This window comes from Saimiri boliviensis, chromosome 16, assembly GCF_048565385.1.
Source record: "Saimiri boliviensis isolate mSaiBol1 chromosome 16, mSaiBol1.pri, whole genome shotgun sequence".
Taxonomy (NCBI): Eukaryota; Metazoa; Chordata; class Mammalia; order Primates; family Cebidae; genus Saimiri; species Saimiri boliviensis.
Window position 1 is genome coordinate 76,490,711 of NC_133464.1, and position 23,752 is coordinate 76,514,462.

The 23,752-nt window shown below is 42.1% G+C and overlaps 2 protein-coding genes and 1 non-coding gene across 11 annotated transcripts in view; all 3 read left to right on the forward strand.

Moving 5' to 3' along the window:
* Positions 1-17,674, forward strand: part of N4BP2L2 (NEDD4 binding protein 2 like 2) — a 152,221-nt gene extending 134,547 nt beyond the window's left edge. Inside the window, exons 10-12 of one of the 3 annotated variants that reach the window (XM_074387864.1) lie at positions 360-565; positions 5,212-5,281; positions 17,547-17,674. The gene's annotated coding sequence lies outside the window, so the exon portion shown is untranslated. Of the gene's footprint in view, positions 1-359; positions 566-4,539; positions 5,282-17,546 lie in introns of all 3 variants that reach the window. The other 2 variants (XM_074387863.1, XM_074387865.1) reach the window with 2 other exon arrangements.
* N4BP2L1 (NEDD4 binding protein 2 like 1) overlaps positions 1-23,752 on the forward strand; it is a 42,245-nt gene that overhangs the window by 7,051 nt on the left and 11,442 nt on the right. For 2 of the 7 annotated variants that reach the window (XM_074387874.1, XM_074387872.1), the window contains exons 2-4: positions 17,547-17,674; positions 20,723-20,791; positions 21,787-21,837. In XM_074387874.1, the coding sequence (XP_074243975.1) occupies positions 17,547-17,674; positions 20,723-20,791; positions 21,787-21,830 (241 nt within the window). In that variant the 3' untranslated portion in view covers positions 21,831-21,837. Of the gene's footprint in view, positions 1-17,546; positions 17,675-17,991; positions 18,081-20,596; positions 20,792-21,786; positions 23,311-23,752 lie in introns of those variants that run through there. The other 5 variants (XM_074387868.1, XM_074387870.1, XM_074387873.1 and 2 more) reach the window with 5 other exon arrangements.
* Positions 420-546, forward strand: LOC120365828 (small nucleolar RNA SNORA16B/SNORA16A family). Its single transcript, XR_005580672.1, has one exon. It is a non-coding gene; the product is annotated as a small nucleolar RNA SNORA16B/SNORA16A family (small nucleolar RNA).

Below are 23,752 nucleotides of genomic sequence, written 5' to 3' on the forward strand. Positions count from 1 at the left end.
GCTGAGGCAGGTGGATCACCTGAGGTCAGGAGTTTGAGACCAGCCTAGCCAACATGGTGAAACCCTGTCTCTAAAAATATAAAACATTAGCTGGGCATGGTGTTGGGCACCTTTAATCCCAGCTACTCACGAGGCTGAAGCAAGAGAATCACTTGAACCTGGGAGGCGGAGGTTGCAGTAAGCTGAGATTGCACCATTGCACTCCAGCCTGGGCAACAAGAGTGAAATTCCATCTCAAAAAAAAAAAAAAAAGAATGAATGGGATGTGGAGAACAGAAGGGGGAAAAAAAAAGGAACAGAGGTAGTCATTCCAAAGTTCTCAATCTGGTGCATAAGAAAATGATTCCTATTTGTTGCAGGTGAAAATGTTTGATGTGCCGGCTCCTTTACCTCAAAGTTACACTAAGAAGAAATCTAAAAATTGGGATCAAAGATGCAGCTGCTTTCCCATTTAAGCAGCACAGACAGCCCAAAGTGACAGTTTTCCTGTACAGTTACTCTTCTGTTATCTGTAACTGATCTATGACATTTTGGGAAAAGACAGCCAAAAAAAATTAGAACTGAGGTAGGTGTGCCTGATTCCTTTCGCAATTCTGCTCATGACTGAACCGACAGAACACAGACAGAGGTGAAACCTGCACAGCTGTGAACGTCTACAAAAGGGGGCTGTTCACATGCAAGATTCTGAAAGGAATTTCTGCTCAATAGAGTTAGTGGAATCACACTGACAAGAACGAGGGCTTTCTGGGAGTCTGGCTCTGGATCTCTTGAACATACTCTACTTTGGAGGTATGAGAGGTAAAGGTAAGAGAAGTAAGGCAGACTGGGAACTGTTCCCTGAGTGCCCCTAGCCACTGCGGCTTGGGGACACTAGTGAGGCTAGCAGTGATTGAGGCCTGACTCTCCAAGGACAGCACTGGCCCTGGCGGGTGAGTGGCAGCCCTGCACAGGGTCTGGCCATACCTGCCTCAGGGGAGACCACCTACATCATCTATAGCTTGGCTCCCTCCCTGCTCTCAGGCTGCTGAGCCATGGAATCTGTTTTCTTTGTCCCAGTTTAAAGTCCTCAAGGAGAATGCCAGTAGCATTCATAGTAAGTGCTGGGATAAGAATCATCTCCCTCAGTCTCCTTTAGAGTCTGTTCTCATGTTACTAATAAAGACATACCCGAGACTGGGTAATTTATAAAGGAAAGAGGTTTAATTGACTCACAGTTCAGCATGGGGGCTGGGGAATTTATAAAGAGGTTTAATTGACTCACAGTTCGGCATGGCTGGGAAGGCCTCGGGAAACTTAAAATCGTGGTGGAAGGGGAAGCACATATGTCCTTCTTCACATGGCAGCAGCAAGGAGAAGTGCTAAGCAAAAGGGAGAAAAGCCCCTTATAAAACCGTCAGATTGGTCAGGTATAGTGGCTCACGCCTGTAATCCTAGCACTTTGGGAGGCCAAGGCAGGTGAATCATCTGACATCAGAAGTTCAAGACCAGCCTAGCCAACATGGTGAAACCCTGTCTCTACTAAAAATACAAAAAAGAAAAAAAAAAAAAAGCCAGGCTTGGTGGCGGGCACCTGTAATCCCAGCTACTCAGGTGGCTGAGGCAGGAGATGAACCAGGCAGATGAAGGTTGCAGTGAGCTGAGACCATGCCACTGCACTCCAACCTGGGCGACAGAGTAACTCCATCTTAAAAAAATAAAATATCGGCCGGGTGCGGTGGCTCAAGCCTGTAATCCCAGCACTTTGGGAGGCTGAGGCGGGTGGATCACGAGGTCAAGAGATCAAGACCATCCTGGTCAACATGGTGAAACCCCGTCTCTACTAAAAATACAAAAAACTAGCTGGGCATGGTGGCGCGTGCCTGTAATCCCAGCTACTTAGGAGGCTGAGACAGGAGAATTGCCTGAGCCCAGGAGGCGGAGGTTGCGGTGAGCCAAGATCGCGCCATTGTACTCCAGCCTGGGTAACAAGAGCGAAACTCCGTCTCAAAAAAAAAAAAAAAAAAAAATCAGATTTTATGAGAATTCACTATCATGAGAACAGTATGAGGGTAACTGCTCCCATGATTCAATTACTGCCCATCGGGTCCTTCCCATGACACGTGGGGATTATGGGAACTGTAATTCAAGATGAGATTTGGGTGGGGACCACAGTCAAACTGTATCATTCTGCCCTTGGTCCCTCTAAAATCTCATGTCCTCACATTTCAAAACACAATCATGCCTTCCTAACAGTCCCCCAAAGTCTTAACTCATTCCAGCATTAACTCAAAAGTCCAAGTCCAAAGTCTCATCTGAAACAAGGCAGGTCCCTTCCACTTAAAAGCCTGTAAAATCAAAGCAAGTTGGGTACTTCCTAGATACAATGGGGGTACAGGCATTGGGTAAACACACCTGTTCCAAATGGAAGAAATTGGCCAAAACAAAGGGGCTACAGACCCAGTGCAAGTCCCAAATCCAGCGGGGTAGCCAAATCTTAAAGCTCTAAAATAATCTCCTTTGACTCCATGTCTCATACCCAGGTCACACTGATGCAAGAGGTGCGCTCCCATGGTCTTGGGCAGCTTAATCCCCGTGGCTTTGCAAGGTACAGCGCCATTCCTGGCTGCTTTCACAAGCTGGCATTGAGTGTCTGCAGCTTTTCTGGGTGCACAGTACTAGCTGTCTGTGGATCTACCATTCTGGGGCTGGTGGGCGGTGGCCCTCTTCTCACAGCTCCACTAGCAGTGCCCCAGTGGGGACTCTGTGGGAGGGCTCTGACCCCACATTTCCCTTCTGCATTGCACTAGCAGAAGGGAACCTCCATGATGGCTCTGCCCCTGGAAATCTACACCTCTGCCTGGAAATCCAGGCATTTCCATTCATCTCCTGAAATCTAGGTGGTTCCCAAACCTCACTTATTGACCCACAGGCCCAACACCATGTGAGAGATGCCAAGGCTTGGGGCTTGCACCCTATGAAGCAACAGCCTGAACTGTATGTTGGCCCCTTTTAGCCATGGCCAGCTGGAGCAGCTAGGAAGGAAGACACAAAGTTCCAAGGCTGCACACAGCAGCGGGGCTCTGGACCCAGCCCAGGAAACCATTTTTCCCTCCTAGGCCTCTGGGCCTGTGATGGGAGAGGCTGCCATGAAGACCTCTGTCATGCCCTGGAGACATTTTCCCCATTGTCTTGGTGATTAACATTTGGCTCTTTGTTACTTGTGCAAACTTCTGCAGCTCGCTTGAATTTCTCACCTGAAAATGGAGTTTTGTTTTCTATGACGTCGTCAGGCTGCAAAATTTCCAAACTTTCATGCTCTGCTTCCTTTTGAATGCTTTTCTGCTTAGAAATTTCTTCTACCAGTTATCCTAAATTGTCTCTCTCAAGTTCAGAGTTCCACAGATCTCTAGGGCACAGGCCAAATGCCACCAGTCTCTTTGCATAGCAGGAGTGACCTTTACTCCAGTTCCCAACAAGCTCCTCATCCCCACCTGAGACCACCGCAGCCTGGACTTCACTGTCTGTATCACTGTCAGCACTTTGGTCAAAGTCATTCAGCAAGTCTCTAGGAAGTTCAAACTGTCCCACATTTCTCTGTCTTCTGAGCCCTCCCTTTGGTTCCAATCTCTGCCTGTTACCTAGTTCCAAAGTTGCTTTCATATTCTTGGGTTTACAGCAGCGCCCCACTCTCTGCAGTGCCAATTTGCTGCTCTCACACTGCTAATAAAGACATACCTGAGACTGGGTAATTTATAAAGGAAAGAGGTTTGACTCACAGTTCAGCATGGCTGGCGAGGCCTCCGGAAACTTATAATCATGGTGTAAGGGGAAGCAAACACGTCCTTCACACCATGGCAGCAAGGAGAAGTGCTGAGCAAAAAGGGGAAAAGCCATTTAAAACCATCAAATCTCATGAGAACTCACTATCACTAGAACAGCATGAGGGTAACTGTCACCATGATTCAATTACCTTCCACCAGGTCCCTCCCATGACAAGTGGGAATTATGGAAACTACAAATCAAGCTGAGATTTGAGTGAGGACGCGGCAAAACCATGTCAGGGGGCAAAATGAATCTAAGGTTTGGGTAAAATTCTCATTGTACAAAAATGAGTAAATTGAAATTCTCACACAGCTTGGGGCCCTATAAAAAGAGTTTGCTAGCTGGGCATGATGGCTCATACCTATAATCCCAGAACTTTGGGGCAGAACACAAGGTAGGAGTTTGAGACCAGCCTGGCCAATATGGTGAAACTCCGTCTCTACTAAAATACAAAATTTAGCCAGGTGTGGTGGCGCATGCCTATAATCCCAGCTACATAGAAAGCTGAGTCAGGAGAATCACTTCAACCCTGGATGTGAAGGTTGCAGTGAGCCAAGACCACGGCATTGTACTCCAGCCCTGGGTGACAGAGCAAGACTCTGGGGGCTGGCGGGGAGAAGGGGGAAGAAAAGAAAAAAAGAGTTTGCATAATTAGGCCAAAAGAGCATTATATTCAAGAGCCATGAATACATTCACACGTGTTTACTGAGCATCTCCATGCACCTGGGATTCTTCTAGATGCTCAGAATGGAGCAGCAGACAAAGGAGACAAAAATCCCTGCCTTCGTGGAACATGAATTCTATAGAGAGAAGAAATTTCTAAAGGAAAGAAGGCAATTTTAGCATCTGCTCTGCTCTGCTCTCTCAAAAAATAAGCAAGGAGTTCACAGGTGTGCCACTGGAGGTATATATCCCCAGGAAGAGTCCACAAACGCACAAGAGGTAGGAATAAGGAAGGTCACTAAAATTTGCTCATGATAGGGAAAACTGCAAACAAGCGTCACTAGAGAAAATACCTAAATCAAGGGGGTTATTTTATAGCGCTCAAGCACAGCGGTTTCGCGTGCGGCTCTGGGGCCAGAAGCCTAGGTTTTAATCTAGCTCTACCACTCCTTGGCCTTAATTTCTTTGTCTGTAACACAGGATTGGGGATTAGCAGCAGTACTTATCTCCCAGGTCTATTTGAGCATTACGTAAAAAATGTAATGCCTCTAGAATACTGGTTAGCACACAATAAGCACTTAATAAATGTTAGCTATATTTATTATTTTGTTGATAATGGAGTGCTATGTAGCAGTTAGAGAAAATGGACTAAGTCTATGTATCAACATGAATAGATCTAAAAACTGTAATGCTCCTTCATGTTTTAATTCAACAAATATTTATGGAGTGTCTATATGTTCCACACAGTGTTCTAGGTACTTGGGACTCATCAGTGAACAAAACAAAGATCCTGCCTTGTGGACCTTATGAGCCAGAGGTAGGGAAACAGATGTAACCTCTAAGGAAACAGTATGTTAATGTAGGTGGTGACAAGTGCTGTTGAAAGGGGAGAGAAAGCATGGTAAAGGTGTCTAACAATGCCAGAGTTAAGGCGGGCATTGGTTGGATTTTAAGCCGACAAGTATGAGAAAATGTTCATGATTATGACCTCTAGGTGGTGGGTATGCAGCTGCTTGTTTTTTATTTCTTTCGTCTTTCTCTGTATTTACATTTTTTCTAAAAAATTCCTCTCTATGATATACAAGATTAAATAAAAACTCCTGTTAGGAGTCTGAAATACGAAGGGAGTTGGTCAAGAAGCAGGAAATTAGGCCGGGTGCAGTGGCTCATGCCTGTAATCCCAGCAGTTTGGGAGGCCAAGGCGGGCAGATCATGGGGTCCAGAGATCGAGATTATCCTGGCCAACACGGTGAAACCCCCGTCTCTACTAAAAATACAAAAATTAGCTGTGTGTGGTGGTGGGTGCCTGTCATCCCAGCTATTTGGGAAGCTGAGGCAGGAGAATTGCTTGAATCTGGGAGGTGGCTGCAGTGAGCCAAGATTGTGCCACTGCCCTCCAGCCTGGGCAACACAGTGAGAATCTGTCTCAAAAAAAAAAAAAAAAAAAAAAAGCACAAAATTAATAAGGAATTAAATGATATATAAAAGAATCTAAAGTAAGTGTTGGAGTTTTACAGTCTATTAGAGATAAGCAGAGTCACAATGCAGAAAATCAAACAATAATGTCAAAGACAAATGTGAAAATAAATATAGCCAAAAATAACCAGAGTAAATACAACCAAAGCAACAAGTAAAGATGTAATAGAACACATGTGACTTGAAGACTTAGAAGTGATAAAAAATAAATTCAGTATCTAGATATATCCTGGAAAGACTGTTGCAAAAGCTGTTGTTAACTACCCTTTCTTCTTTAGCAAGCCCACTTTGTAGGGTGTGGCAGTGCGCCCAACTATAAATTAGTTTTCAGGGCTCCCTTACCTCTTCCGCTGTGTGGAACATGCATGTGCAGGCTGGCGCTGCAGTGGCCACTGGGAGGCTGTCTGAAGAATGGAAGCCTTCTTACTAAAAAAGATGCTGGCGGCCGGGCGCAGTGGCTCAAGCCTGTAATCCCAGCACTTTGGGAGGCCAAGGCAGGTGGATCACAAGGTCAAGAGATCGAGACCATCCTGGTCAACATGGTGAAACCCCGTCTCTACTAAAAATACAAAAAAAATTAGCTGGGCATGGTGGTGCGTGCCTGTAATCCCAGCTACTCAAGAGGCTGAGGCAGGAGAATTGCCTGAACCCAGGAGGCGGATGTTGCGGTGAGCCGAGTTCGCGCCATTGCACTCCAGCCTGGGTAACAAGAGCGAAACTCCGTCTCAAAAAAAAAAAAAAGATGCTGGACTCTTGGGTCCATGTTGATCATGGGGTTGTGACACCAGCCCTGGATTCTATCTATGGATTTTTACGCACAAGATATATACATTTTACTTTTATTTAAGACACTGTTAGAAATCTGCTAACTGGGATTTCTGTTCAATGCATGTGAACCCACTTTGAACTGAAATCTAAATTCAAAATATTAATGTCTGTGGGAAAAAGCTTGTAGTTCAGTAATTCTCATCTAGCCTGTTGTCTTTCATACAAAGACAACAGAAAGGCTTTCTCAGATCCTCAAGAGCTCACAAAGTATAAAACATCCATGTGCCCTGGCTGAATAGAGCTGAGGTAAAGTTCTGGCAGCACCACATGCAAACGGTAGTAACTCACACCAATTTTTAAGCTCTTGAAGCCCTAATTTCTTTATCTGTAAATGAAGTAAAAGTAAAATGATTTACTTCATAAAATTGTTATAAAGGTTAAGGAGGGATAATATATGGCAAGCTCTTTGTTCACTGCTTAGTACTCTTTAAAAAAAATAATAAAATTTATTGGAACAACCAATCTTAGCCAATCATGAGGGGGAATCAAAAACAAGGAGGGGATATCCTTTTATTTGACATTATTTAGAAATGTCTCTCCAATAGAATAAGAGATGAAAATAAATGAGAAGTATAAATTTTATAAAGGAAAGATTCTTTAAATATAATCAAGAAAATAAGAAAATGTTGGAACAGAAGATAATGAAGATCTTACACATAAAGCTTAATGGAACAACACAGAAAGTCCAGCGACAGGCCCAGTAACAATAAGTCGTAGAAAATAATGAAAAGTATTTCAGGCCAGGCGCGGTGGCTCAAGCCTGTAATCCCAGCACTTTGGGAGGCTGAGGAGGGTGGATCACGAGGTCAAGAGATAGAGACCATCCTGGTCAACATGGTGAAACCCCGTCTCTACTAAAAATACAAAACATTAGCTGGGCATGGTGGTGCATGCCTGTAATCCCAGCTACTTAGGAGGTTGAGGCAGGAGAATTGCCTGAACCCAGGAGGCGGAGGTTGCGGTGAGCCGAGATCATGCCATTGTACTCCAGCCTGGGTAACAAGAGTGAAACTCTATCTCAAAAAAAAAAAAAAGAAAAAGAAAAGAAAAGTATTTCAGAACAATGGAGAAAGGCTGCATTACTCAGTCAATGGTTTTGGGATGACCAGGTTACCAGTTAGAAAAAGATTAAGTTAGATACTAACCAGTGCCACGTACGAACATACAATTTTAGATGGATCAAAGAGAAAAATATAATAGAACATAGATCAATTTACATAATCTTGGGGTGGGAAAGACCATTCTAAATGTACCATCAAAAGCATAAATTCCAAAATAAAACATGAATACATGTGACTACACAAACTTTTAAAATTTAGACTTTTTTTTTTTTTTTTTTGAGATGAAGTCTTCCTCTGTCGCCCAGGTGAGCACCACCACTGCTGGCTAATTTTTGCATCCACCACCAAGCCTGGATAGTTTTTTTGTATTTTTAATAGAGACAGGTTTTCACCATGTTGGCCAGGCTGGTCTCAAACTCCTGACCTCAAGTGATCTGCCCACCTTGGCCTCCCAAAGAGCGGGGATTACAAGCAAGAGCCACTGTGCCTGGCTAAAATTTAGACTTTTATGTTAGAGATTATGACAAGCAAAATTAAAAAGCAATTTCTGCACATAATAAAAAATTGACATTCAGTAAGAAAGACAAACTTCCTAATAAGCAGGCGTTTTTCAGCAGACAAAGGACGTGAAAGTGCAGTTCACAAAAGAACATCTCTAAATGACCAACACACGTGAAATATTTAATCTTGCTGGTAATTAAAGAAGTAGAGGCAAACTAAATGCCTAACCCTAGACCATTGGTTAACCATTATATTATTAGTTAAGCATTACATTATGGCACATCCGTAGGAATAGGTATGCCATATCATTAAAAATCGTCATAGAATATTTTATGAGGTGAGAAATATTTGCTATGAGAAAAAAAGCTTGATTAGGCTGGGCACGGTGGCTCACGCCTGTAATCCCAGCATTTTGGGAGGCCAAGTGGGTGAATCACCTGAGGTCAGGAGTTCAAGACCAGCCTGGTCAATATGGCAAAACACCATCTCTACTAAAAATACAAAAATTAGCTGGGCGTGTGTGGCACACGCCTGTAATCCTAGCTACTCAGGAGGCTGAGGCAGGAGAATCACTTGAACCCTGGAGGCAGAGGTTGCAGTGAGCTGAGTTTGTGCCACTTGGACTCCAGCCTGGGTGACAGAGTGAGATTCTGTCTCAAAAAAAAAAAAAAAAAAAAAAAAAGCTTGATGAAAACTTGGTCTACTCTACATGATGTTCCTATTCCTGTGATAAGAGATAAAAGAAATTCTACATATATAAATACATATATACACATATTTCCAGTCTGGGAAAGAAGACCAAAATGTTAATAATTAATTGTAAATGGGGGAATATAGGAACCTCCCTCCTTTTTTGCACTTCTTTTTTTTGTGATCAGAGAAATAGATGTAAAGATTGCTGAGGGAAACGCTGGAAGACATGATCAGTTCTAAAACATGGGCTCACGGTTTTGTCCCACATATTAGTTAACATTACAAAGGAAGTAAGATACCTTTCCAGTAGATAGGTCTGGCTAACACCACCCTTTAGCCAAATGACCAAACTTAGCATCGAACCTAGCACGGTAGGACAGACTGTTAACTATGTGCAATCAGAAGTAAACAAACATCACCTCTGTACTTTGCTTCTAAAAACCGTTTAATCTGGATTTAATCACCAGGAAACAACCACACAAACTCAGAAGGTAGAATATTCTCATGCCAACTAGAGAAACCACAAGAGCATGAGGACAGTTCTAGATGAAAAGACGTTAACTGGACATAATAACCAAATGCAGTACTTGAAACTTATGAAAGATATTCTTGAGAGCACTGGGGAAATTTTAAAAATTTAAATTTAAAAATTCAACATTACGCTGGGAGTGGTGGCTCAGGCCTACAATCCCAGCACTTTGGGAGGCTGAGACTGGTGGATCACCTGAGGTCAGGAGTTTGAGACCAGCCTGACCAACATGGCAAAATTCCGTCTTCACTGAAAAAACAAAAATTTTCCCAAGCATGGTGGTGTGTGCCTATAATCCCAGTTTCTTGGGAGGCTGAGGCAAGATAATTGCTTGAAACCTGGAGGTGGAGGTTGCAATGAGCTGAGATCGTGCCACTGCACTCCAGCCTGGGCAACAGAGCGGGACTCCATCTCAAAATAAATAAATACATAAGAATAAATAAAATAAAAACCTAACATTAGCTCTTACGAATTAATGTTAATTTTTTAGATAGAATAATTGTATTATGGTTGTGCAGAGAATTGTTCTTATTCTTAAGAGATACTTGACAAAGAATTTAGGAATAAAGTATCATGATGTATGCAGTTTACTTTTTTTTTGAGACAGTTGAGACAGAGTTTCGCTCTGTCACTCAGGCTGGAGCTGGAGTGCAGTGGCATGGTCTCAGCTCACTGCAACTTCTGCCTCCTGGTTTCTAGTGATTCTCATGCCTCAGCCTCCCAAGTAGCTGGGATTAAAGTTGTGCACCACCAGCCTGGCTAAGTTTTGTATTTTTAGTAGAGATGAGATTTTGCCATGTTGGCCAGGTTGGTCTCAAAACTCCTGGCCTCAGGTGATCCGCCCACCTCAGCCTCCCAAAGTGCTGGGATTACAAATGTGAGCCACCACGCCTGGCCTGCAACCTACTTTCATATGGTTCTGTAAAAATACGTATAGGAGAGACATAAAATAAGGCAAAATGTGAACATCGGGTGACCACAGATGAAGGGTAAGCAGTGTTCAATATACTGTTTTACAACTCATTTCCTTAGGTTTGTATATTTTCTAATTAAACAGTTGTGGGCCAGGCGCGGTGGCTCAAGCCTGTAATCTCAGCACTTTGGGAGGCCGAGGCAGGCGGGTCTCAAGATCAGGAGATCGAGACCATTCTGGCCAACATGGTGAAACCCTGTTTCTACTAAAACAGAAAAAATTAGCCTGGTGTGGTGGTGGCAGGCACGTGTAATCCCAGCTACTCAGGAGGCTGAGGCAAAAAAAAAAAAAAAAACAGAGGGCAAACTATAGCATAAATGAGACTTAAGGGACCTGTCAGCCGAACACAATGTGTGGATCTCATTTGGTCCCTGATGCACACAAACCAATGAGAGGAAGACATTTTTGAGAGAAGCAGGGAAACTAAACACTGATGAAGTGACTGATACAATGAAATAGGAAGTGAATGAGATAAGACTGGCCATATGATGATAACTGGTCATGTGTTTATGAGGATTGGTTATATTATTCTATCTACTTTTGCATGCTAGAAAATTACCCTAATAAAAGTTGGGTGTTGAGTTAAAATTACATAGCAATATCCGACTTTCTCAGTGAGTGACTGTCTGAAGAGATATCTAAATATATCTCTATGGTTCTCTATTTTAAATAAAGAATTCCACAAAATAATAAGTTGTGCAATCAAGATTAGTACCTGAGTTTCTCTCATAATAGTGATTTTAAATGAATTTGACGGGGGTTTGTGGGTAGTGAAGCTTACGTGGAAGTAATTATCTTTCGATTTTTTTCCCTTTAATTTTCATTTTCTCATTTCCCTAATGCATGAAGCTCATGACCACCATAAAGATAGAACTGGGGCTTAACCCTCATCACTTCTGAAGCCGATGGAGTGGTGCTTATTGCTTCCACTGAAGTTTGAGAATCTCAAGATTGTCTATTTAATCAGTTCTTTATTTAGCTAGTAGAGTTTTTATTGTCCTGCCTAGTCAACATGCTACTATGGCTGCTAGTGCTAATTTAACATTTAGGTGAAGATAAAACGATTTTTGAAGTCATTCAGGAAAGGCATAGGGGCAATAAAATAAAATAAAATAAAAAACAAAAAATCCATTAGTGCCTTAAAGGTGAAAAACACTGTTGTAATTGTCTGCCTGTTTGTTAGGAAGAGTATGGAGGCCACAGACAGATGTGTCTCAGGAAATGATGAGACAGTGGGCGTCCTCCATAGTGATCCTGAACAATTTAACTTTTACTCTAAGGTAAAATTTTGTAATCAAAAAGGGAAGTAGTGTTATGTGCTGTTTTCATTTTCTAGAAGAAAATAAGATTCAAAACAGCGAATTGGACACTCATGCCTTAAAGTCTTTTTAAAGGAATATTATAAAATATTAACTTCCAATCAATAATATAAACCACAAAGAAGAAGACAAGAGTAGATAAGCGTGTGTATATAAAAAGAAAAATTCTGAAAATGTTCAAAAACCAAAACAAAATTTATGAGTAGCAGACTTAATAGGAGAACAAAAGAAATCAGATTTAAGGGATACCAAATTCGGGACCAGAAAGAAAAAAAAATCTTAGATTCAGTTACCATGGCTGCTTAATTTAGTCTACAGAAGAAAAATACATTATACACTATTATTAATCTCTGAACACAACTTTCATTATTTAAATATTGGTGAAATAATTTTAAAACTGTACAGTGTTCACACATATAGAATATACATCTCTGAAAAATCCATCAATGCTACCCTTAGATTTTTTTCCTGTCTACATAATAATTGTTTGCATCGGAGGTTCAGATTTGGACTTTTCAGTTTGCGCATTTTTCAAGTCGAATAATAGACATTCATACGGAAACTATGAGCATTGCTTCATCAAGTCTCCTTTGACTTAGCCCTTCCTTTGTGTCACTGGCTTTATCTGTACTAGATTTAAAGTGGCCGCATTTTCTTTGCTCTCCCTTCCATCACAAAGTCAACGCCGGGTGCAGTGGCTCACGCCTGTAATCCCAGCACTTTGGGAGGTCGAGGTCAAGAGATCGAGACCATCCTGGTCAACATGGTGAAACCCCGTCTCTACTAAAAGTACAAAAATTAGCTGCGCATGGTGGCGCGTGCCTGAAGTCCCAGCTACTCAGGAGGCTGAGACAGGAGAATTGCTTGAACCCAGGAGGCAGAGGTTGCGGTGAGCCGAGATCGCGTCACTGCACTCCAGCCTGGGCAACAAGAGGGAAACTCCGCTCAAAAAAAAAAAAAAAAAAAAAAGAGGAAAAAAGAAAAAAAAGAAAAGGAAAGAAAAGAAAAAGAAGTCAAAACTACTTTCCTTACCTTTCACTGTGGGCCAGCAAAGAGACTCGCTTCCATGAGCAGCTTCCTGTCTTGTTCTCGTGAAACGCGGTCTGTGAAGAGGCCTGGGGGAGACTCCTTCAGGAAAACAGGCCCTGCGGAATGAGACCCAGCATCACGGGACCAGCAAAGCGCCCTGCTTAGGGCACTCTGCCCCATGTTGTCAGGTGACGCAGCTGCTGCAGCGAGCCACGTGAGGCCCGCAGATCGGCCCACCTGAGCCCGGCCCAAATTTGCCAGCACAAAATAAGTTCATCCCTGCGCCCACACCAGAGGCTTCCCAGCGCCTGAGGAAATGGCCTTATCCCTTTTATTATCTGTTCTGCCTGAAACACTCTGCATGTCTGTGATGCTCTTCGCTCCTCTGACATGGTTTCTGGACCTTGCATTTACTTGCTCACTCTTCTCTGGACACGTTCAGGCTGGCCACATTTCTTTTTAAATTGAAGTCACAATTGAAGACTGTTTCAAAGATGATCTGCCTTTTTTTTTTTTTTTTTTTTTTTGAGACGGAGTTTCACTCTTGTTACCCAGGTTGGAGTGCAATGGCGCGATCTCGGCTCACCGCAACCTCCGCCTCCTGGGTTCAGGCAATTCTCCTGCCTCAGCCTCCTGAGTAGCTGGGATTACAGGCACGCACCACTATGCCCAGCTAATTTTTTGTATTTTTAGTAGAGACGGGGTTTCACCATGTTGACCAGGATGGTCTCGATCTCTCGACCTCGTGATCCACCCGCCTCGGCCTCCCAAAGTGCTGGGATTACAGGCTTGAGCCACCGCGCCCGGCCGATCTGCCTCTTTTAACCTAGAGTCGTGCTGCTTTTCCCTACAGCCGTTTCCTCCTCTCTTTCCTGCCCGGCTTCTCAGCCCCTCCCCAGAGGCAACAGTTTTCACACCCCTCAGGGACTAAGTCAAACTTGCAGCACTCCTTTGCAGCACTATCCCTGGTTCCCGACCCTTTCTCTCAGAGCTTTGCTGCGCCAGGTCTGGCTCCTTTGACTGGGCCATAAATTCCTTGAAAGCAGCTACTTTCTGTACCTTAACGCTTCACCTGGCACTTGGCACATGTTAAGTGCTCAATAAATGTGTAATGGATTGGATAATTAACTAATATTCTTTTGGTATTAAAATATATTATCTACCGGCCCGCATTTTCCCACAAGGCGATTAAGGGAGACAGGAGACTGTCAGATTCCCGTTTAAACCAGGATAGTATGTTCGTTGAATTTCCCTGTGTTCATTGAAAAAGAAAATGCATTTTGTTTGGAATTACTTTTTCAGCGATCTATGCTGCCGTCTCTCTTTTTTTTTTCAGATGGAGTCTTGCTGTGTAGCCCAGGCTGGAGTGCAGTAGCGCGATCTCAGCTCACTGCAACCTCTGCCTCCTGGGTTCAAGCAATTCTCCTGCCTCAGCCTCCCGAGTAGCTGGGATTACAAGTGCCTGCCACCACAGCCGTCTAATTTTTGTATTTTTAGTAGAGACGGTGTTTCACCATGTTGGCCAGGCTGATCTTGAAATCCTGGCCTAGTGATCAGTTGCCTTGGCCTCCTAAAGTGTTGGGATTACAGGCACCAGCCACTGCTCCCTGCCCTATGCTGCCTTCTTATTAAATACTATCAAGCTTCTGAAAAATTCTGGCAAATATTTAGTTACCATTTCTGGAATGTATATTCACTCTTTTTTTTTTTTTTCTTGAGACAGAGTTTCGCTCTTGTTATGGAAACGAGTGCAATGGTGCGATCTCAGCTCACCGCAACCTCCGCCTCCTGGGTTAAAGCAATTCTCCTGCCTCAGCCTCCTGAGTAGCTGGGATTACAGGCACGCGCCACCATGCCCAGCTAATTTTTTTTTTGTATTTTCAGTAGAGACCGGGTTTCACCATGTTGACTAGGATGGTCTCGATCTCTTGACCTCGTGATCCACCCGCCTCGGCCTCCCAAAGTGCTGGGATTACAGGCTTGAGTCACTGTGCCCGGCCTATTCACTCATTTTTTTAAAAATGGAAGCATTTACTTTAGTTTTGTCTTTCCTCTCCCTCTTACTCACTGCAATACCTCAAGGACTACTTGACATGCACGCTCCAATGTGTTTATTACCATGGCATATAAACAGTCTGGATTGGTAAATCTGGCCTCATTGTTATTATAACAGGACTTTACTTTTGTAAAGTGCCTTACTGGGTACAAAATGTTTTCTCATACCTGACCTCATTTCAGTCTGATGAGAAGCTCTTTTTAAGAGGTAGGGATAATCATCTGTGTTTCGCAGTTAAGAAAACAGAAGCTCCCAAGTCTCGTCAGAGCACCTGAAGTGCTTACTCATCTGTGGCTCCAAGGCCTGTTCGTCCTGTTCTTCCCGGATTAAATATCATTCTGCTCCACGGAGAAGACCAACAACAAAAAAGATGCTGAATAGCTTTGCTTTCTCTTTGCATTTCCTGCCTGCCCTTGTCATTCTCCAACCTTTTTTCCTCCAATTAAAAGATATCTTCTTGGCCGGGCGCGGTGGCTCAAGCCTGTAATCCCAGCACTTTGGGAGGCCGAGGCGGGTGGATCACGAGGTCGAGAGATCGACACCATCCTGGTCAACATGGTGAAACCCCGTCTCTACTAAAAATACAAAAAAATCAGCTGGGCATGGTGGCACGTGCCTGTAGTCCCAGCTACTCAGGAGGCTGAGGCAGGAGAATTGCCTGAACCCAGGAGGCGGAGGTTGCGGTGAGCCGAGATCGCGCCATTGCACTCCAGCCTGGGTAACAAGAGCAAAACTCCGTCTCAAAAAAAAAGGTATCTTCTTGGCCGGGTGTGGTGGCCCACGCCTGTAATCCCAGCACTTTAGGAGGCCGAGGTGGGTGGATCACGAGGTCAAGAGAGTGAGACCAGCTCGGCCAACATGGTGAAACCCTGTCTCTACTAAAAATACAAAAATTAGACGATGTGGTGGCGCGCACCTGTAGTCTCAGCTACTCGGGAGGTTGAGGCAAGAGAATCGCTTGAACCTGGGGGTGCAGGGTGGAGGCTGTGGTGAGCCAAGATCGTGCCACTGCACTCCAGCTTGGTGACCGAGCAAGACTCTGTCTCAAAAAAAAAAAAAAGAAAAAAAGTCTTATTTTGAACATGGGCATGTGACTATATTTTGTGTTTGTTGGCTGGGTTTGTTTTAAAGGTAGAGTTATGCTGGTGAGTGCTGTAGGGAAAAGGGAAGAAGGCGCTGTGCTAGGTGTTTCTCCACATTACTAGACCATCATATCGTCATCTAGCAATACAGGTGACACTGTCCTCAATTTTTACAGATGAGGAAAGGAAGCTCCAGTTCTTATGGAGCATGATATACTACAGAGCATAACCTTCTGCCAAAAGATAGTACAAGTAAAGATTTCAAGTGGAAACATCTTCTCTTTGAAGTTTTTTTTGTACAGAACTTAATAAGCATATTCATTTTGTTTTGTTTTTGACTTAAAGGGGAGCTTTAGATCATTTTAAAGGGGAGCTCCATGATGATGCTTCTGTTTGCTGCGGTATTTCCAACTTATCGAGTGGTGGAGGGTAGGAAGGTGGGGGATGGGGGCTCTATCTCTTTCCTTCTCCAGTTGTGCGTTTCTCCCATTTGGCTCAGGTCATCATTAAAATGCTAACGATCCTAAATATATACGCAACCAATACAGGAACACCCAGATACATAAGACTTATAAAAGACTCCTACACAATAATCGTGGGAGACTTCAACATCAATACTAGACAGATCAACAAGACAGAAAATTAACAAGGATATCCAGGACTTGAACTCAGATCTGGAACAAGTAAACTTAATAAACATTTATAGAACTCTCCACTTTGAATACACAAAATATACACTCTTATCAGCACCACATCACACCTACTTACGGGTTTAAATGAAATTCTGGTTGGCTGCCTGTTTGTTATTTTCTTCCCTCATTTTTTCCTGTCTCCATTATTAAGCACAATTATTGGTATAAAAGAGGTTTTCAATACCCATTTTTAGACTGCATTCTAGCCTGGGCAATAAAGCAACACTTCTGTTCTCTCTCTCTCTTCCTCTTTCTTCCTCTCCTTCATTCTTTTTCTTTTAAAAAACAAAACAAAACAAAAAAACATGACCATGTTACCTAATAAAGTAGAGCACATGCATCACTTACCCACAGTTCATACTCTGTCCTTACAGAGAACAGAGCTCCAAGGAAATGGGCCAGCTCAGCATTTAGGGGGCTGAGGGAAGGGCTGCGGTGTGGGGGTCTGGTACCCATGGGCAGTCTTGGGCAGGGGCACTGGTGCCTTAGAGAGGAATGGGTACCGGGATTGGTGCCCAGGAGGAAAGTCACCAGGCCCCCAACGTAGCTTTAGTTTCTTCTTGAGTCAGTCCTGGCTGCTCCAGAAGTCAGCGGCAGTGACCGTACCTATTAGTTTCAAGGACTGGCAGCACACACTGCCGCCTCAGCCCTCTCGCGCTTCCTGTTAAGGAGTGATGCCTCCTAGAGATAGTAAGCACCTCTCTTTTTAAACTGCATTTTAACAACTCCAAACTTGGTGGTCTCAGAATTATGAACTGCTAAATGTTAGAGATGTAAAAAAATGATTTTTACTGTGACTATACATAATTTAAAAAAAAATCTCTCTCTCTCTTCACTTTCTAGACAATTGCAGCATGACTTTCCCAGGGCCCTGATTTTCAGCACGGATGATTTTTTCTTCAGGGAAGATGGTGCCTATGAGTTCAATCCTGACTTCCTGGAGGAAGCTCATGAATGGAACCAAAAAAGAGGTGACAAATTCCTTTCCAAACTCCTAGGAAACCCCAATGTGCACACAGATTGTGGCTGCTGCAGAATGAATAAATTTAATGGAAGGCATTTAACCAGAAGTTCTGCCATTTTTTTTTCCCCCGAAACAACATCAGAGCATAACCTCCTTAGATCCCAGGAGAAAGAAAATTATCGATAGTGGGCTCTGAAATAGGTGGCACTGAAGTTGTGTGAGGAGATGAGGGCGTCCTGTAAGAAAAATGACAAATAGGGATTGCGCTCACCCTTCCCTCTGATTGTTGCATGTTGCTCACTGTTATATAACATTGTGTTGCAGCAAGAAAAGCAATGAGGAATGGCATATCCCCAATTATTATTGATAATACCAACCTCCACGCCTGGGAAATGAAGCCTTATGCAGTCATGGTAGGAAGAAGTATCATTCTGAATTTTCAGTTATGGACATTTTGTGAGAAAGCTGAAGCATCTGTTCTTTCCTCTTTTTCTGATCTTCCATGATTTCATATTTGCTAACAGTAGTTCTCCCAGGGAGCAGGTGAAGAGGTTTTATTTTAGTGTTTCTCTGCTGTTCAATGACTGAAATTTGCTGAGATGCCAGTCTCGCTTCAGGATACAATTTAAAAATAGTCCTTGGCAAATGGTCCTTGGTGTGAATTCTTGATAACTTTTCTGTCTTAATTACTTTCCTAAGGCGAGGCATACAGAGGAGCACCTACTGAAATGTGCAGAGCAATACTGAACTAGATGACGCTCCTAGTGGAGTTACAGGTCACAACAGGACCGTTCTGCTCTGGTGAGCCGGGGATTTCCACACTGTGTACTGTTGCTGCCTGGGAGTTCCAGGGCAACGAAATATTTTAGTTTAAAAACAGATTTAGGGCCGGGCGTGGTGGCTCATGCCTGTAATCCCAGCACTCTGGGGGGCCGAGGCGGGTGAAATCACTTGAGGTCAGGAGTTTGAGACCAGCCTGGCCAACATGGTGAAGCCCCGTGTCTAGTAAAAATAAAAAAATAGCTGGGCGTGGTAGGCGCCTGTAATCCCAGCTTTTCGGGAGGCTGAGGCAAGAGAATTGCTTGAACCCAGGAGATAGAGGTTGCAGTGAGCTGAGATCGCGCCACTGCAGTCCAGCCTGGGTGACAAGAGCGAAACTCTGTCTCGAAAAAAAAAAATTAAAAGTTAAAAATTTTTTAAAATTAAATAAAAACAGATTAGGATTAACACTGTAACCTTCTGAGATGGTAGAATGCAAATGTAAATACAAAATAACTCAGCTCTCCATTGTCAGAATAGCAAAGAACAGTATGATGCATGTAACAAGTGTGTACATTATCCTTTAGTTGTGAAGTCTATTTGGTCTTTTTCCATACATATTCCGTCTCTTGTGATAATGTTTTCTTTCCCTATTGGGTCTAGAAAGGAGGATAGATCCAGAACCATACAGATGGCGCAGGAAGCAGAGAGTGGAGTATCCTCCTAGCATCATGCAGTCTCCACCTGGTTAAATTGTGCAATGAATAGCTCCAGACAGGAATCATGATTTTAGGCTTCTTTTTACATTTGGGTGAACTGGCATACCTACAGGTGTGCTTTTCGCTAATGATACACTCATCAGTTCCACTGAGGTCCAGATTGTGGGGCTTTGGTGAGTGTAAGGAAGAATGAGCCCCAAACTTGTGGCTACTTCAGTTCATGTGGAGTCTACTTGGGCAGGAAATGAACAGGCAAGGGAAGAGCCAAGTGAATGAAAGCCACCACTTTCAACCAAGTGACAAGTAGCCTAAGGGAAGTCATTTTACTTTTGTTTTTGTTTTCTTTTAAGACAGAGTTTCACTCTGTTACCCAGGCTGGAGTGCAGTGGCATGATCAGAGCTCACTGCAGCCTCTGCCCCCCGGGTTCAAGCAATTCTCCTGTTTCAGCCACCCGAGCATCTGGAATTATAGGCGCCTGCCACTGTACCTGGCTAGTATTTGTATTTTTAGTAGAGACGGGGATTTGCCATGGTGGTCAGGCTGGTCTCGAACTCCTGAGCTCAAGTACTCCACCCACCTTGGCCTCCCAAAGTGCTGAGATTACAGGTGTGAGCCACCGTACCTGGCCTCATTTTATTTTTTATCTTCTGGATATGTATAATCTTTTTCAACCATCCTCAGCTATTAATTAGACTCAGAAATGAGAGGTTTCCAGTTGTGTTATTTAAATCCTTCCCAATTGAGAAGTGCTCATCTAAAGAATGAAAAGGAAACCTTTTTGCTTAGCTCTTTCCACTCTAAACAAACACAATAAATTATAGTAATAGAAAATTCAGTCTGAGATAAGGTAGTAGTCAATTTACAAATGCAAAGAATATTTGGGTGTTCATATGGAAATTATATTTTTCTAAACTCAAGGAAATGGGGTCCAGTACATTGAGCCAAATTGTGCAGCACAGTGGGGAGAGCTCCTTTTGGAGGAGAGAGAATGTCAAGTAGGTGACTACCACTCTTATTTCACCAGTTATGTTCCTATGTACTCTCACTTTCTAAAGCAAGGAATGAGGAGTAGGACAAGGCATCTGACAACTAAATCTACAAAAATCCTGTAAGTGACTCTGAGAAGTCACTGAGTTCATTGCTCATACCTGTGTTGAGGACATTTTAAACAAGCTTAGTCATCTATTTTTAAAGATGTCCAAAACAAAGAACCTTTACGAATTTCCTGCATACTAGATAATATTGACCACAATTTATCATTGAGAATTATGAGAGTGGCTACGGATGGGAATGAGACAACTGCATTTATTATGATAAATTAAGGCACTGGATTGCTCGTAAAACAAAAGGAATTCTAGAAAAGAGTTGTAGTAAATGTTAAATGGCAGCATAAACATTCCCAAACATACATACTATGTCTTCAATGTTTTATGTACTTTTGAAAAATCAGGCACTTGAAAATAACTATGAAGTTATATTCCGAGAACCTGACACTCGCTGGAAATTCAACGTTCAAGAGTTAGCAAGGTACTTCTTTGTTTTTCTAGTTTCTCATTATGTATCCTGCTATTTTCAGGTATTTCAGACCGAACAAAAGAATCTTTTCAGGCTGGAAATGGACATGGTAGTTTTCAGGCCAGAAATGGTAATTCTTGGAAATTGATAACTTTGGAATTATTAATATGAAGACATAGTTTTGGGTCAGTTTTCTAATACAATGCTAAATGCTAAATCTTGGCTTGGACTTAGTCCTTTAAAAGGATGCACTTAACATTCTGCTAAAATGCTTCTTCATTAAGGAACTTTTAAAACACTTTCTCTGCATGGGACTGCACATGTCAATGGTGTTTTTGCATTTAGGCTAAAGATCCTTAGATGTTGAGCAGCCTCTGGTTCATTTATGATCTAGATGCTGCTTCTACTTTATAAGCAGTAAATGTTCAAATAATACTAACTTGATTGAATGCATGGGTTCGGATATTCTCTATCTGTATTATTTGATAATGTCTGTGACTTAAAATAGCCAGTGAGATAAGAATTTACTTCTTAGGAGTAAGGCTGGTTCCTCGTTTGGTAATTGGCAGATAGTGTTTTCAAAGTAGATCTGTGGGCTGCTCCATCAGAATTGCCTCAGGTGGTTATTAAAATGCTAGTTCATGGACCCCCATTCAGTAGTTGGAATCTCTGGTAATTATATTTCTCACTATATCCCCAGTTGATTCTTATGCCCACTAGAATTTAAGATTGTTTTAATAAGCATCTCCTAGAAGTATATATCAGGGACTGACCAACATATATAGGTGATAGATACATGCATGACAGTAACAGGCAGATGTATGATTTAAAAAAAATCTCATGGTGTTCTTTTATGTCTTGAAGCATGTAATTGAGAGGACCAGAAAAAAGCATTTCTGAAGCTTTAGCTCCTTGCTAGCCTCAGAGTGGTTTGGGGGTGTGCAGGGCAGCATGAAAAACATGAGTGGAGGCTGAAAGAGAACTGCTGAACAAGACGTTACACTGTTGCCAGAGCTAAGTCCTGAGAACACAGACTGCAATATTTGCAATACTAGAGGGCTTTTAAAACATAAGTAATTCATTGTGATATTCTGCCTTAACTAAATGCATTTTTTTCCCATATAGAAGAAACATTCATGGTGTCTCAAGAGAAAAAATACACCGAATGAAAGAACGGTATGAACATGATGTTACCTTTCACAGTGTGCTTCATGCAGAAAAACCAAGCAGAATGAACAGGAACCAGGACAGGAATAATGCATTGCCTTCCAACAATGCCAGATACTGGAATTCGTACACAGAGTTTCCATACCGGAGGGCTCATGGCGGATTCACAAATGACAGCTCCTATAACAGAAGGGGTGGTTGTCACCACGGAGATTAGAGGCCTATCTTATACCCATTCAGAATTTTCCCAAGTCAGTTTCTACTTCGGTTTTTATTATTTATTCTTTGTGGCATTTTAGTCAGAGTTCCAATTCCAGTGTAAATAGCTGAACTCAAAAGTTTCTGAGCAAAGTCATTATATTATCTTCACCAAAATTTGTTAAAGTGCTTCTATATGCATGGTCTGATGCTGGGAATTCTACAGGTTTGATTAAACAGTCTCTTTCTCTAGGGAAATAATTTGAAACCAAAACTAGAGAACACACCCAAGAACATAATTATTTACATAGGTTCATAGATGAAATAAAGTGTTTATATTATATATAAGCTTCAGTACCATTTTCTCTGAAGTGATCTATTTATTTTTTTCAGGAAATTCATCTCCATCAAGAAAGTTGGGAAGGTGGAGAGAAATGGTTGTGGGGGCAGGGAGGGGGCAGGAAAAGTTTTAGTGCCATTGCTACTTTGATCATCTATGTATCTAAAAATGTGAGATGTGCGACTCTCTGATGACACTGATTTTCCTTTAATATTAGTATGCCATAAAGTATACATCTAAGGAAACACTGTCCTTCAAAGTAGACACTTTGGGAAGTTATTCCTGTAATTATGTATCTTTGTTAAAAATGCTGTCAAAAACAAAAAACAAAAAACAAAACAACAAAAAAAAAATGCTGTCAAATCCTTAAGAGCTATAGGAGCTAGAGGGAAATCAGTGTCATTACTTAAAGTCACACCTTGTGTTCTTACTACCACTTTATTTAGCAGGATTACACCTGAATAACTTTTGGCTGTTGTGCTAATAGTGTAAATAAAATAAGCCTGCCTTCATAAAACACTTTTAAAATGAATAGCTAAATAACTTCTAAAATTATGCCTATTAACATGTGTAATTAGTTGGCAGCTCAAATGTTTGGGAGTGCAAGAAATTAAGCACCCCAGGATATAGGTCATACAGGGATATAAAAGCCATGCTCATCACAAAATGAGCAGTTGATGTTTTATGTGGCATTATTTAAGACAATAAAGTCCTCATAACTCTGGAATGTCTTCTTATACTGATGTGGAATTTATGAATCCAAATTAATTTTCAACAGGTTGGGGAATGAGATTTAATGGGAGACCATGATAGACAAGACTGCAGAGGATGTATGCTCTATTTCTTGTTAGCCAACAGCTTCTTTCTAATGTTCTGTGAAAACTTCTAAGTGTCCTATATACTGGTGCTTTTATGGTTATTAAAAATTGTAAATGGTATTCACATTTATATGGATGTCATTGGATTTTTTGGTTCAACAATAAAAAAATTTAATTACCTAAATGCCAAGAAACACCAATATACCAGTTTTTCTGTATGATAGGCTTATTTGCTAGTCTTTCTTTTTGTTAATAGGAAGCATAAAGGTAAAGACAAAAGCAATCTTATAATTTACTTGCTTATATGTTTGATCTGCATACATGAGACTGTTTTAACATTATCTGACACTACTGAAACCTGCTCAACATCTCCATGACTACCAGCAACATGAATAATGTTTTCTTCATTAACATTTAAAACTGCTATTTCCTTTGAGTAAGTTTGGCTGACAATATAATAGCAAATCCCAATGGGTCTAAGGTGTTAATAGTTTTGCTAAATTCTACATCTCCAGGCATAACATAATCATCCGCTAATGGTCCACTTAATAATGCTCCCATTTTCCAG